Raw genomic sequence first — 14,770 nt, 5'->3', positions numbered from 1 at the left:
GTACAATGGGATTAACAACAGCTACCAAGATCGCTGTGAGGAGTCACTCGGATATTGGGTGAAAGGTGCCAAGCAGAGTGGAAAATGTCCTCGCCGGTCCAGCCAGCAAACAAATCTGCTCCTGAAGCCACCAGCACAGGGCACTCTTCCCGCAGCTGCCCTTTCCTGCGGGGCCGGCCTCAAAGCAGCTCTTTGGGACAGCGGTGGTGTTTTTGGCTGCTCTGGCCTCCTTGCCCAGTGCCTGCCAGGGCTTGGCACATGGAGGGAGGCCAAGCTCACCCCCAGGCTTTCAGAATGCCAGGAAGGGCAGGGTTCTTGGAGGGCATCTGGTTGTCCTGTGCCCAGCGACAGAGTCCCTTCATCACCTTCTTCAAGCCTGCCCTGCTGTTTTGGGCACTATCCGACCACGCATCCTTCCCAGACTTGCCTACTTGCTCTTAACTCCCAGGCTGCGCTGGGCGGATTCTGTTCTCAGTGCAGAACCTAGAACAGAAGCATTGAATGCGAAACTGAAGCTTCCACAGGGCTTTCCCACCTACCAGGAGGTTTTTCTTCCACATCTGATGCTGCTGAGTGTTTGTTTGGGGAGCCATGGTGGGGATGGGCAGGCATCTGACTGTGGGTTCAGATTGTGACCTTGCTTCCCCCAGATGTGACCTTGGACATGTCACTTAAGATCTCTGGGCCTGGATTTCCTCATCTGTCAAATGAGTACACAGTAGGCTCTTGTCATGAGGTTTCTTGGGTGAAAACACCTGGCAAAGCCTGGCACAGAGGAAGCACCCGGTGAGCGTTTTTTGGATGCTGAGCTTCTTGTGGAGGGAAAACCTCTGGTGTTTGCATTAGGAAGTTCTCCAGGTGCTGTGGTTCGTATTGGTATTTACTTTAAGATGATTATGGACTATAACTTACCAATAGGTGGTGTTTGTATCTATCCCTGACAATGACCTCTCAGCCAGGAAACAGGGAGGGCCGCTCCAGGGCCCTGGGCTGAGAGGCAGGAGAGCTGTTCCTGTCCCCGCCGTGCTGTGTTTCCCTGAGCCAGCCCCTTTCCCTTGCTGGGCCTCAATCTACCCATCTGAAGGTGTACTCTGATTCCTTAGGCTTCTTCTAGTTCTGCACACACAGAGGCATTCTTCTAAGCAAAGTGTAAAGAAAACTCATCTTAGAACGCACATGTACTGCAAAGATTCCATTGAAAAGGACAGTCATGGAACAGATTCAGGGACCCAGTCTCTCTCACCAAATCCCTGCCAGGCTGCCCAAAGGAGGGAAGCAGGCCTGCAGCTCCAGAAGCACCCAGAGGGCCCGTGGGTAGATTTAAGTAAAGGTGGTCCACGGGGTGGCTTCCCGGGGGAAGGCGAGCCCGGGGCTGCAGGTTTGGAGCAGAGGCTGGGCGGCTGTGCTTGCATTTGACTCAGCGTCCCCCACTGAGACCTACCCCAAGCTGGATTCTTGCTGAATTTAACATAGTCCCTGAGCTGCGGGAACAGGGAAGAAAGCAAACCATGTCAGACTTGTGATCAGTGATGCTCTAGAGCAGAGGTCATCGAAATACAGGCTGCAGGCCCGGCCTGTCACCAGTTTTTATAAATAAAGTTTTATTGAAATATAACCATGCTCACTCATTTAGCTAATGTTTCTGACTGCCTCTGCCCCATAGTGGCAGAGTTGAGTGGTGTGACAGAGACCATCTGGCCCTCAAAGCCTAAGTAGCTACTATATGGCCCTTCACAGAAAAAGTCTGCCAACCTCTGCCCTAGAAGGACATTCAGGGGATTGTGGGAGCTTGGGGAGGCTCCCAATCAAGACTGGAGGTGATACTGAAGCCCAGTGTGTAATGGAAAGAAGGCGGGAGGTGGGGGAAAGGGCTTTCAGACTAAAGCCAGCTTGCACAAGGCGTGATGGTATAAAAAGCATGGGGTATGTGGGGACCACCAGCAGTTGAGTGGGGCTAGATTGGGAAGTGTGAGGAGGGGAGGATGAAGGAGTGGGGCAAGCTGGGGCCACGGGACTTCTCAGCCCCTGGGGAGAGGCCGCATCCTAGTGGCCCTGACATTACATCCATCACAAGCTCATTCCAGGAGAGGACTTTGGTGGTCTGAGTGCAACGAGGCCTGGGGTAGTCACTGCTGTGCTGCAGTATCCTCGGTTAGGCTGAAAAGAGACCCCCTCCCTTCATTTCTGGGCCTCCTGCTCTGGAACTACCACACCTGAAAGATTATCTCTCACCAGATCACCCTCTCTTTTCCTGATAAAACTGTGGGTTAGAAAAGGGCCATGATGTGTGTGACGGTACAGAGCACAGCAGCACAGCAGTGACTCGGATCCAGGCCTCCAGACTCCCTGCCCGGTGCGCTCCTCCTCGCCTTGTTCTGTAGTGGGTCCTGGGCGCTCGGACCGGCAGGAACAGGGCATGTGAGTTCAATGCAGATTTGATGCACATGAGACCCCACCAATTCAGAGGCCTGAGGGTGCAGGGTGTCAAGGGTGGGGTGCTCAAGGCCACTTCCCAGTCTCCAATACCCCCCAACCCCCATCACCTACTGGGGGTAGCCAGGCAGCCTCAGTTCCCCCCACGGAAGGCCTGACAGGCCAACTGGCTCTCTCCTGGGCCTGGCCTGCTGGCTGCGCCCAGTGCTGTGCCACTGCTTGGGAAGGAGCTGGGGCACCTTAGGACATGGGCAGCGTCTCTTTCCTTTCCTTGATCTGGAAACTCTGGTTCCTCTTAGGACAAGACACAGAAGGCAGCAAAGAACTGGGCTGGGGCTGGTACCTGCATTCTCATCTCAGCTCTGTTGTCAGCTGTGAACTTTCAGCCTGCTACATCCCTGTGCGGGCACAGAACCCCATTCCTTCAGCTTCTAATTAAGACTCGAACCCTGAAAACAGCGGTAACTGCCGCTTCTCCAGCATCTGCCATGTGCCTGAGTCGGCTGCAGATTCTTCATACATTATAACTTCTTGTTGCTCCTCCTCACGACCTTTTGTCTTCTTCTCCCTGTTTTATAGATAAGAAAATGTAGGCTCAGAGGTTAAGGAACATCCTCAAGGTCACACAGATAGGAGGAGGCGGAGGAGGAACTGGGATTGAAACCCCCAGAGCAGTGTGGAGGCCACCCCACAGGCTGTAGGCACCTGGGGGCAGGGACTGATTTGGGTGTCTTGCCCAGTAGATCCTCTTCCCACTGCTCCGAACACAAAATACCTCATTCATCTTGCCACAAAGGAATCATCTATATGAGGATTCATGATCACAGACTCCCTGGTGCCTGCAGAAGGGACTTCGACTTCCGGTCCAGTTGGGGAAAGTGGGACAGGCAGGCAAAGGGACTGAGAAATGGCTGAAGGAGCTAAGGCCGTCAGGGAAGGCTTCCTGGAGGCAGTGGCAGTGGAACTGGACTTGGAGGGGAAGCAGGAGTGTGACAGGGACATGATGAATCTTGTCATGCTTGCTGGATTTGAGCTTTTAGAGGGCAGAGCCAGAATGTTACCTGTCTTCATGCAGTGTTCAGTAAATGCCTATGGAATGAAGAAGCGTGTCTCTCCTGTCCTCTGCCCTTGGTCAGCAAGGCAGTCTGTGGCCTGGTGGGGCCGTTGGAGGCCCCATGGTCTGGCTTGCAGACCAAGCACATCCTGGTCGCCCCCTGGCTTTCTGACTGCTCCCAGGCTCACCACGTTCTCTTCCTTGCCCTGCAGCCAAGAAGACCTGTGCAGACAGTGACTTCACCTGTGACAACGGCCACTGTATCCGTGAGCGGTGGAAGTGTGACGGCGAGGAGGAGTGTCCTGACGGCTCTGATGAGTCCGAGACCACTTGCAGTGAGTCCTGCCCCTCCGGCTGGGTGGGGTGGGCCTCAGTTTCCTCCTCAGATCTTCCTTGTTGGGAGGCTTGAGGCTCAGGAGCAGTGACGCGTTGAACACTCTGTGCCACGCTCCCAGGGCGCTCCTGGTAAACGGGTGCGTTGAGCTGCTGGTTTCTACTGACCTGTTTCTGGGCTTTCTTCACAGCCCTCTTGCAGGTTGGAGCCTGTTCCTGTGGCAGCAGGAGCTGGAAACAGCCTTGTGGAGCCCTTCTGCCCAGAAGGAGCCCTGGCATCCTCCAGGCCTCCCCGCTGCTGCTCTTGAGGGCCCTGACCACAATTCCCACAGTGCCAATGGCAGCTGGCACTTCCTAAGCCCTTATCGTGTGCTGAGCTCTCTGTGCGCCTTCACTCCTTTAATCCCCACAGCAGCCTCATGAAGCAGACACTGTTATTTTCTGAATATTTAAAGGAGAACACTGAAGCTCAGAGAGGTTGAGTGACTTGCCCAAGGCTACTCAGCCAAGACTTCAAAGCCCTGGCCCTCTCCTTTACCCTGGGTGGGCTGAGCCTAGGAGCTCCTGCCTTCATGGCCGGCTTGGTGGTAGCAGAGGCAGCCGGAGGAGGTGGAGGCCAGAGCTGAGCCCCAGGCCTGCCCCCCACACTCAGGGCTTTGTCTCTCCATGATTTATTTTCCAGGCCCTAATCCTCAAAGCAAACTTACACCCGGCAGGTCATTCCATGACATTTGTTAAATTAAAAAGGAGATGAGAAGGGGGCGGGGAAGGACCCGGCAGTCCAGAGGCAGAGCTGGGGCAGCGTGAGCCCAAGACAAAAGGCTCGCGGAAAGCGTGTGGAGGACGGTGGGGCTGGCGGGGACCCAGGAGCCCCTCTTCAGGGGGTAACAGTCGCCCCAGAGGCAGAAGTGGGGACAATGGAGACCAGAGTCCCATCTAGCACTGCGGAGGGTGATAACTGGGTTTCCTTGTCTCCTAGCAACAGAGCTACCAGTCTCCACATAAGAGAAAGAGAAAGGGAGAGAGAGAGAACAGAGCGAGGGCAGCCCCCACCCGAGACAGGAGCCCTCATTTCCTCGTACAGCTGCTCCTGGCCTCCCCAGCCATGCTGCAGGCCCCATCCTTTCCTCACCCGCCGCCGCCACGCAGCCAAACTCCAAGCCGTCCTGGAGGCTCCCAGGCAGGAGGGAAGCCCAGGGCTTTGTCCTGAGCTTCAGAAGGAACAAAGCCCCGCCACGCCCACTGGTGACTTTCATCCTCTTGGCAACCTAAGGAAGGAGAGGATCCCCATGTAAAGAGAAAGAAACTGAGGCTGGAGTCGGTTCTCCCCTTTGTCCAAGGCTGCCCAGCTAGCAAAAGGCAGAGTCGTGTGCAGCCTGGAGTGTGTGCTTGGGGAGGGGTTGTGGCTACAGGGGGCTTTTCCTCCACTGCAGTCAGCCAGCTCCTCCCTCCGTACCTCACTCCAGCAGATACTCCCACACGGTGGGGGTGGGGGGTACGGAAAGGGAAGGGAGAGGAGCCTCATGGTGGTTATTAGAGGGGGCTGCCTTGCTGCCTGAGGGCTGGGCTCCCCCTCTCCCCCGCCCTCACCCCCATCTCTATCTCTTTGTGTGGATGTCCCTTTTCATCTTCCTTTCTGTCCCCCTGCGGGTCCTGCCCACCCCTGCCCTCTTGGGCTGCCTCCCTTCCCTGCTCATCTATCCTCACCCTCCCTCTTGCCGTCTCTCCTCCCTGCCCTACCCATGTGTCCGTCTGTCTTTCTCCCTCTCGCCCGTCCCAGCACATGCTGCCTTCCCATCCCCTGGGCTGGGCAGGGACCCTCCTGCCTCCCAGGCCCACTTTTCACAGTTGAGGAACAACTGGAAGCCCAGAGAAGTTGATAGACTTGCTCCAAAGACACACAGCTTATTCATGGCAGGTCTCCCTTTTAGGGAAAAAGGCTCTTCGAGCCCCCTGAGGTTTCCCAAGGCACCTATGGGAGCAGTAGCCAAGGCGGCACCGAGGAGACAGAAGCCCAGCTGTCCTGTAGGCTCTCCCAGCTACTCACTGTGAAGCCCCGCATACCTTCCCACCTGCCTCTGGGCCCTGATCAGTACCATTCCGGAATTCCAGAATCTTCACGATTCCTAGATTCCTAAACTCTTAGTATTCTGAGACCCCCTTTCTTGCTTGTGCTAGCTGGGGTGTAAAAGCCATGATATCCACTTCCTGTGTGACATTGGACAGGTGGAGGCAAGGCGGAGGACTTCCTGGAGGAAGTTGGCCAGAGTGGGAGCTCTGGTCAGGATCTGGCAGAATTTGGGGCAGCAGGAACTGGTAGCAGGCTTGCTCACTGCTTACCAACTGAATGGGAACCTAGCAGCCAACCTGCTATCCATTTAATTGGTGTTGCCATAGCAACCTCCACAGCCTACCAGCTTCCTGGGGCTGTGCCAGCTCCCAGGATGGAGCCCTATCCCCTACCCCTAAAAGAGAGATTATAGGCAGTAAAGTGTAGTGAGCTTGGAATCGGATGTAGTTGGGTTCAGGTCTTTTAACCTGTCAGACCTCAGGCAAGTTGCCCAGTCATCCAGAGCCTCAGTTTATTCATCTGTAAAATGTGGTAATGGTACCTGCCTTACAGGGATTGTGAGAATCAGATGGAAAAATGCAGGTGTCATCACTGGAGTAAATGGCAGTGTTATCTGAATTATTATATTTTGACTCCAAGCCCTCGCTCCCCAACACAACAGTTTGTTAGATACTAAGATGTTAGATTCCTATAGTATCAAAATAGTGTCGGTGAAGGGGGTTGCATTCACCAGTGAGCGGGAAAGGGATATGAGAGAGGGCCCCAATTCTGGTGTTTTCCCCCATTATAATGTCTGCCCGTAGCTGGCTGGGGTTTCTCCCAGCTCTGTTTCCCTCTGGTTCTGAGTTAAGTACCTATCAAATGTAGCCAGGAGTCACAGTGGAAAAGCCCAGAACATTTGCCTAAGGTCAACAGCATTTCAGCTCTAATTGTAGCTCACGTGACTGGGGACACTTCTGACCCACCTTCAAGTGTCTGTTGGCAGGGAGGAGGGGAGAGGGGAGGATGGTTCAAGGTGAGTTATAATTCTGGATGCTGTTTATTTGAATATGGAGGGTTTTTTCATGCATCTTAGAAACTTTCCACCTGGAAGGGGGACCTCTCTGATGACCCAGGCTCATCTTCCTATTGTAGACCAGAAAATGGAGGCCCAGAGATTTTCTGAGCCCACTCAGTAAGTGAGGGACTGACCCAGCTAGCAGCATTTTGCCTGGCCTCGACTGAAGGAACCTGGAGTAACTCCCCCTTCTGCACCACGCTGTGCTTCCTGTGGCCCAAGCTGGACCGAGTGTCACTGGCAGTTCTCACCACCTGAGCCTCTGGTCCCTTAGAGCTGGCAGTCCCCATTCGGAGGTGATCTGCCCCTAAAACTCACGTGGAGTGACACTGTAGGTGTGCTCCCTCAATGAGCAGCCGCCAAGTACCTTCATTCTTTAATTGAACAGACATTTCCCTTTTCGTTAATTTGTGAATTTATGAATTAGAGAATGTACCAATGGATTTGAATTTCTGGGGCAGGATTCTCTAGGAATTTAAATGCCTTTAAATGCCTTGAGCCACTGCAGGATGTAGAGTTTCATGAAAAGCCCCCTTGCCAGCTTTAGAGGGTTCCTGTTGTCTGAGAGATAGTGAGATTCCTCACTCCTGCCTCTCAGAACCTAGGGCACTTAGATAGCAGGCCAAAGGCATATGGCCCCCTCAGGGGCACCTGTCACAGAGGGAGTGGCTGTCCTGCGATGGGGTCTGCATCGTGGTGGGCCATGTGGACTCAGTGTGCATTCTCTAGTGGTGACAGCAGGCCCCTCCTCCACCACTGGCATTTGCACTTCATGAAATGAAACAAGGACAAGTGTTTTCTGAGCTCCTAGTTTGTTCCAGCTCTGAGTGTAGGGATTTTATGTTTCCTCATTTAAGCCATCCACCAGCCCTAGGAGATTATTCAACCCACTTTTCAGATGAGGGGAGCCACAGTGCAGAGAGGTTCAGTGAGTTGCCCAAGGACCTTAGAGTTAGGAAATGAAGTTTGGACCCAGGTCTGTCTGCCTCTAAAACCCAGGCTCTTTCTCCTACATCATGCTGCTGGGGACCCTGGGGCTGCAGCTATCCTGAGAGTGGACATAAGACGGCTGTCTTGCAGAACCTGCCCAAAGGCTCAGTGAGTCCCCTTCCTCCAGTGACCTCCCTCCAGGCCGGAGGTGCCAGGGCGACCAACAGGGTCTGCTTTGCTCTCGTGCTGTGGTTAGGTGCACTAAGTTAAGCGGCGTGTTTGGACCTGGGATGGAAGTCCAGATCTGCCTCTCACCACTAGGCTTTGAACAAATAGCTTACTCTCTCTGGGCTTTACTTTCTTCATTCATAAAATAGGGGTAATTATCTACTTCCTAGGGAGATGCCATGTGTCAGTAATTATCCAGACTGTGTAACTTCCCAGAACTGTGCAGTGGAGGGGGCCTGACCTGGAACCCTGCGAGCCAGGCTCAAGTCCTACCTTTGGAGGAAAGCTACGTCACAGGAAACACAGTGAGGTTCCAGGAGAGACAGGAATTGGAATACCCATTGCCAGTAGCTGTGTGACCCTAGGCAGGTCGCTTCCCCTCTCTGGGCCTTGGTCTCCTGCGACTCCAAGGGATGTTCATCAGTGTGACCTCTGAAGTCTCTCAAGTCCCGGCATTCAGAGAGCCTTGGCTCTTTGCAGGTGGGGGGCTGGTATCAGGCTCTGCTGAATCCTCGAGAGCCTATAATTAGAGCTGTCTATTTAGGGACACAGCAAATGTCTTATTAATTATAAAGAAAGGAAGCAGACAGATTGTTTAATCATTGTCCTTGCTGAAAGGTTATGCAATTAACTATATAAATATTCATTAGAAGTTCAAGCCATCACTTGCTGCACTGGGGTCTGTAGATCCAGGCCCCTGGAGGTGGAGCATGCAGCCGAGGGCCCTTTCAGCCACCTGGGCTTTTGCAGGGCAAGGTTGGGGATGGTTCTGGAGCATGCAGGGTTTGATGGAAGGGCAAGGCTCTAGTCATAGGAACCCAGGCTCTGGCTCTCGTCTGCTGTGCATCTTTGGGCCAGTTACTTGGTCTCTCTGAATCTCAGTTTCCTCATCTGTAAAATGGAGTGCTTACTTGCAGGACTGCTGCCCTGCTGCACTCCAGGTCTGCCGCTTATGTGGTGACCTTTGTGAATGGCACCCCTGGAATTTGCGCTGGCAGCCCGCAGGACAGCAGACATTGATTGCTCACAGTTCTGGAGGCTGAGAAGTTCCAGATCAAGGCACCAGCAGTTTCAGTGTCTGGTGAGGGCCCATTCCTCATAATGGCACTTCCTTGCTGTATCCTCAGATGATGGAAGGGGCAAGGAGGCTCCCTCTGGCGTCTTTCGTGATGGCACTAATCTCATTAATAAGGGCTGTCCGGTTATGGCTTAATCACCTCCTCAAGGCCCCACCTCTTAATGCTGTCACATTGAGGAGTAAGTTCCAACATGGACTTTCAGGGGACACCAATGTTCAGACCATGGCAGAGTGAAGTGAAAAAATATGCAATTTTCAGCACGGAGCAGCCTGACACAATGTAGGTGTTCAAAAACTGGGCCCCTCCTACTCTCCTGAGAGGTTCTGTTTCCTGAGTCCTGGCTTAGGAATAAGTACTAGCTTTGACCTTCCATCCCACTGCTCTCTTAGGGGCTTGCAAGTGTATGGAACATCTGTATCGCTTTTATGGTAGCAAATTTAAGAGATGAAATATCCCATGTCTTGTGTTGCAGAATGTTAACCAACCCAGGGATAGAGGTGCATGGAAATCACCTGGGTTTTGGTGGGGAGTTACTAAAGTGCAGATCCCTAGGCTCTGCCCTAGAAGTCTAGGTTCAGTCGGTATGAGCTGAGGCTCAAGAACCTGCACTTCTAGTAGCTCCCTCACCCCCAATCCTTTGATGAGAGGACCCCCGGCGAAGCACCGGCCAGCTTCAGCTTCCTGTGTTCCAGTGGGGCCCAGAGGGGAGGTGCTTACCTGGGGTCCTGCAGTACGTTGGTGCTAGAGGTACCCTGGAAGGGCCCCATCTCCCAGCTCCCAGTTGCCCTTCACCACCCTGCACACAGCCCCAAGGTGGCCTCTATAAAAGGCCTTTGTGTGAGCTCAGCTTTCCAAGCTGACAGCTATTTGCTCATCCATCCCACAGGTCTGCCAATCCTCAAGCAAGGGAAATTTCAGCGAAATGAACCCCATGAATCCTGTATTCCCAAGGGATTGGCCTGGACTCATGAAATATATTCCTAGGGTTAACCCTGGGATCCTCACTGTCGGGGCCTGAGGTGCTCTTCTCCCACGGCAGTAGTGCTGTCTGGGGACCTTGACTCAGATATCTGTCCCCTCCCCAAGTCATCTGTGCCCTTTTCTATATCCCTTGTGGCCTCTCATCGCAGCTATAGAAATAAGAGGAGAAACTGGTCTGAGACCAGAGAGCAAAATGGAGGGTGAGGCATGAGGAGCCCCCTGCCTCCGGGGGGAATGGATTGTGCTGAGTCTCCGGCATCAGACACAGACTTTCAGTCAACCCTAACACTGTTCTCTGCCAGCTCTGTGACCAGAACTTAGTGCTTACCACCATGTTTCACACGGCAGTGCTCAAATACTCAGTGAATAAGCAAACTCAGAGTCGTCTGTTGTGTGGATAATCGTAATAGGTAACATACAGTGAGCACTGGGCTGGTGTTCTTCCAGGTGCTTGCTTTACTGACATTAACTTAGCCATTATAACGATGCTATGAGAGATAGTATTATCCCCACTTTATTGGCACAGAGATAAGGATTGTTGGCCAAGGTCACATAGTCAGTGAGTAATTGAACTAGTATTTGAACCCAGGCAGCCAGGCTCCACAGCCCATGTCCTCCACCTCCATGCTGGGGGCCAGCACATACTCCTCTCACCCTGCTGGTGTACTGTGAAAATTAAATGGAATTCTCTTGCACCATGCCCAGCACATCCTAGAGGCCACAGGGATTGGGCCTCCTGCACACCCTGGAAGCCCATAGGGAGCCAACCACAGAGGTCTGAGATGCGTCTGCCTTGGCTGAGCCTGTCACATGGGTCCAGGAGAAACTCATGATAAGAGCTGTCCCCAGCCTTGAATAGGATTCTCATTCTTTCTTCCAAATTGAGATTCAACCCTGGGGCTTCAGGCCCCTGATTGAGTCAGCCTCTGATTGCGGCTGCAGTAATTATAGCTGTGCAGTCCCGCTGGGCCCTGCCATGCAGCAGCTGCTCTCAGCAGCAGGCTCAGCACCATCACTCAGGGAGGGGGCTTGGAGGCGGGCCGGTTGGAGCCACTGGGGCCTTAGTGAGCCCTCCAAATTTACAGGTTCCAATCATGGAGTCACTGATCTAGAAGGCAAACTGAGGCCCAGCTGGGACATATCTCACCTAAGGGGACACAGCTGGGAAATGGCAGAGGAGAGTGCAGGGTATGGTGGCTCCATGTTACCGGAATTTACAGTGGAGGTTTGGAGAGATGAGAGGTGTGACCAGGTGGGGCAGGTTGGGGTCAATGGATCGAAGAGGGACTTAAGGGCCAAGGACCAGCGGCCATGAGAGATGTCATGCAGAGAAGTGGAGGGGTCAGATTTAGGATTTGGAAACTCCTGAGGCACACAGAGGCTTCTCATGTAATGAAACTGAGACATGGGCCAGGAGGACCCTGATGGACTCCTAGGGCCTTGGGCCAGGTGGCTGGAACAGGGTGGTAGGACTGGTTGGCACCATGCCCTGTGTCCCCCTTGGCTAAGCTCTGCATGGATGTCTGTCTCCACAGCCAAGCAGGTGTGTCCTGCAGAGAAGCTGAGCTGTGGACCCACCAGCCACAAGTGTGTACCTGCCTCGTGGCGCTGCGACGGGGAGAAGGACTGCGAGGGTGGAGCGGATGAGGCCGGCTGTGCTGCCTGTGAGTCTGGGGTCAGATCCCCAGGGTCTGCCAAGCATGGTCAGGCAGCCTCAGGGAGTGGCAGCCACTTCTGGGGAGGGGCCCAGTTCTCCGTGGGGCCTGGTAGGCGGAGAGGAAAGGATGATGACCAGGACATGAGTAATGGCTGGATGCTATGGAGACATTTTCTTGTTTCATCCTCACAAGCACCTCATGAGCAGCCATTATCATCCCCATGTTATAGGTGAGGAAACTGAGGCTCAGACAAGGGAGGAAAAGTACTCGAGTCTGACTGATAAAACTGAGATTCAGATTCAGGACCAGACAGCAAAGCTCATGAGCTTTTTACCATGTCTCACATCTGCTCGTCCATTCCACAAGTCCGCCAATCTTCGAGCAAGGGCAGGGAGACCAGGGAAGTACTGTATGGAGAGGTGGTGGTGGGCTGAGCCAGGGCACTGGCAGTGCTGGGGGAAGGGGACGAATTCCTGAGGTGTCAAGGACGACTGTTGCTGAAATCTCAGATTCTAGCACAGACGTCGCAGGGCAGAGGAGACATTCTCAGCAGCCTCGGCAGGGACAGATGGAAGTGGTCACTGGGACAGTTCCACATCACTGAGCTTCAAGCACAGGATTATCTCCTTCCCAGGGAGCAGGCCAGCAGGGCCTGGGACAGTGGGGAGCATGGCCAGGCCTCGCATTTTCAATTCGAGGGGCACCTACTGTGTGCCAGGTCTGGAGCCAGGCTCTGAAAGGGACAGTGAGGTGAATCCTACACAGTCTTCCCTCAGGGAACACATGATTAATGGGGGAGACAGACTGGCGGTCGCTACTAGGCTGTGTGGCAGGGCTGAGATACGGGTGGTCACTCTGGAGGGCTTGCCAGGCACTTGCCCATCACTGCCGCCTGCCCCCCTCTGCCAGCCTCTATATTTGCATCCCATCCATCTTTCCTGGCCCAGGGAAAATGCCATCTCCAGAGGTGTGTGAATCATCGCACTTTAAGATTCTAAGTTTGGAATTTGATGTGTCTGAAGCAGGAAGCATCTGGGTATAGGGAGAGATCCTGGCTGGGAACAGTAGTTTCAAAGTCCCAGTGATGGCACTGGCTCACTTCCTCAGCTGTGATAATTTTGCTGGGATTCACTGGCCAACGAGAATCCTTTCCTCTTTCCAACCCCCACAATCAGGTGGTTCCTCCAATATGAAGGCCACTACTGCAAGCATGGGCGTGTCTCCAGCGAGGCATGTTGGGACAGGAACATTCCCCATTCATTATGGGAGACAGAGGTGTCCAAAGGTCTTACTAGGCTTCTGTGCCACAGCTCCCGCCCTCCTAGGCAGGGGAAAAAGGGTCCTCCCGCCCCTCACCTCCCAGAGCTTCTTCCATTTGTGAGTGCCAGGAGTAGGGTCTCTGGGCCTACGTAGGCCTGAGAATATGGATCTTAAAGCTACTGTTGGCGCCCAAACCTCAGAGAAAACTCAGTATGAAGAAGCACTTTCTTGCCATCAGAGTCTTTGAGTAAAATTAAAAATTTTTTTAAAAAGGAAGCACTTCCCAGCAGCACTCCCAGAAAGCAGTGAGTCCGCCCTCCCTGCACACGCACGAGCTGGGCGAGGCCAGGCAGGAGGGGAGCTCATCTAGGTGTGAGCGTCATCTTGCGGGGCAGCAGCACTGGCGGCGTGTGCTTTGTCCACCAATGCCCCAGTGTCTCAAAAGCCCAGGAAGGGAGGAAAGGCAACTGTCAGACACTTGGTAGAGCTGTCAGAAACACACGACCCGAGCTACCTACCTGGTGAAACTGAAGACATCACTCTATTTTATCTTCAGTAACAATGAAAATTGACAGTTTGCCATCAGAAAATAAAAACACAGGCTCTGGGCGCCCCCACATGGAAGAATCGGGTGCTGCCACCACCACGTCACCTTTGGCCACAGCCACTGAGTCCATGCCCCACTCGGGCCCACAGGCCAAGTCTTGGCCTGTGTGTGGACACACAGGAGGGCAAGAAGTGAGGAGGTCACTGCCCTGAAAAACAGCTGGAAAAACTCCAGGAAGGGAGGAGAAAACCAGAAAAGCCAAGAGGAGGAGTAGGAAGGAAGAGCCCCAAACCCAAGTTCTGGTTCTGTTGTCATCGTGGGCAAGCTGCTCCTCTCTCTGGGCCTCAGTTTCCCCATCTATAAACTGGCAATAGGGCTGGCTGGTCTCTAAGTTCCTCCCTGCCCCTGAGCTCGGGCTAGCCTACCAGAGAGAAGCCCAGAGCCCCAGGCAGAGCCATGACCCATGCCCTTAATTACTGCACATCCCATCATTACATGTCATACCTGGGCCAGACCAGTGCCATCCACTCCACACCCACTCACTGCAGGGAGCTCTGTACCAGGCCCTCAGGACAAAGGAGGAGATTCACCTTTGTCACCCCCCAGGCAGCTGGAGTCATGGGGCAGATGGAAAAGGACATGAAACCCAGATGCCTGTGTAGGCTGTGAGGACTCAGAAACGGAGGGCGGAGGCAGAGATTTCCCAAATGGAGAAACACCAGGTGTCATGGAAGAGGTGGAATTTGGGCCCTTGAAAGACGAGAACTCATCATTGCAAAATGTAGAGACAGTGGTGGGCAAGAAGTGGGTTCCCAGCAGATGGAGCAACTTGAGCAAAGGCTCGGCAGTGGGAGCCCGTGCACTGGGCCCAGCAAATGGTCCAGTGTGGCCGGGTCTGTGAAGGTTCAGGAGTGAGGTGATGGGGCCATAGGAGTGGCCCAGAGATGCCTTAGGTGCCAGGCGGGGGACTCAGGCGGAGCAGTGCAGGTTATGCTTGCACCGCTGTGTTATGAGGAGCCAGCCCCAGACCCTGGTCCCTGGGAAGGGCCAGTGTCATTTAACAGATGGTGTCCTGGGACCATCGCAAGGTCCTTCAAGACAGGCCGCGCTGTAAGGCTTTAGAATCCCCTCCTAGTCCC

General features: G+C 53.9%; 1 protein-coding gene across 3 annotated transcripts in view; it reads left to right on the top strand.

Moving 5' to 3' along the window:
- The window catches only part of LRP8 (LDL receptor related protein 8), a 78,847-nt gene that overhangs the window by 29,354 nt on the left and 34,723 nt on the right, over positions 1-14,770 (top strand). For all 3 annotated transcript variants that reach the window (XM_021667791.2, XM_064372370.1, XM_064372369.1), the window contains exons 3-4: positions 3,700-3,822; positions 11,702-11,830. In XM_021667791.2, coding sequence (XP_021523466.2) covers positions 3,700-3,822; positions 11,702-11,830 — 252 coding nt within the window. The remainder of the gene's footprint in view (positions 1-3,699; positions 3,823-11,701; positions 11,831-14,770) is intronic.

The sequence above is a fragment of the Aotus nancymaae genome, unplaced genomic scaffold (genome assembly GCF_030222135.1).
Source record: "Aotus nancymaae isolate 86718 unplaced genomic scaffold, 86718_ANA_hifiasm-v0.15.2.pri h1tg000007l, whole genome shotgun sequence".
In the NCBI taxonomy this organism is placed as follows: domain Eukaryota; kingdom Metazoa; phylum Chordata; class Mammalia; order Primates; family Aotidae; genus Aotus; species Aotus nancymaae.
Note: the sequence above shows the minus strand (reverse complement) of the source record. Positions and strands in the feature narration are given on the sequence as shown.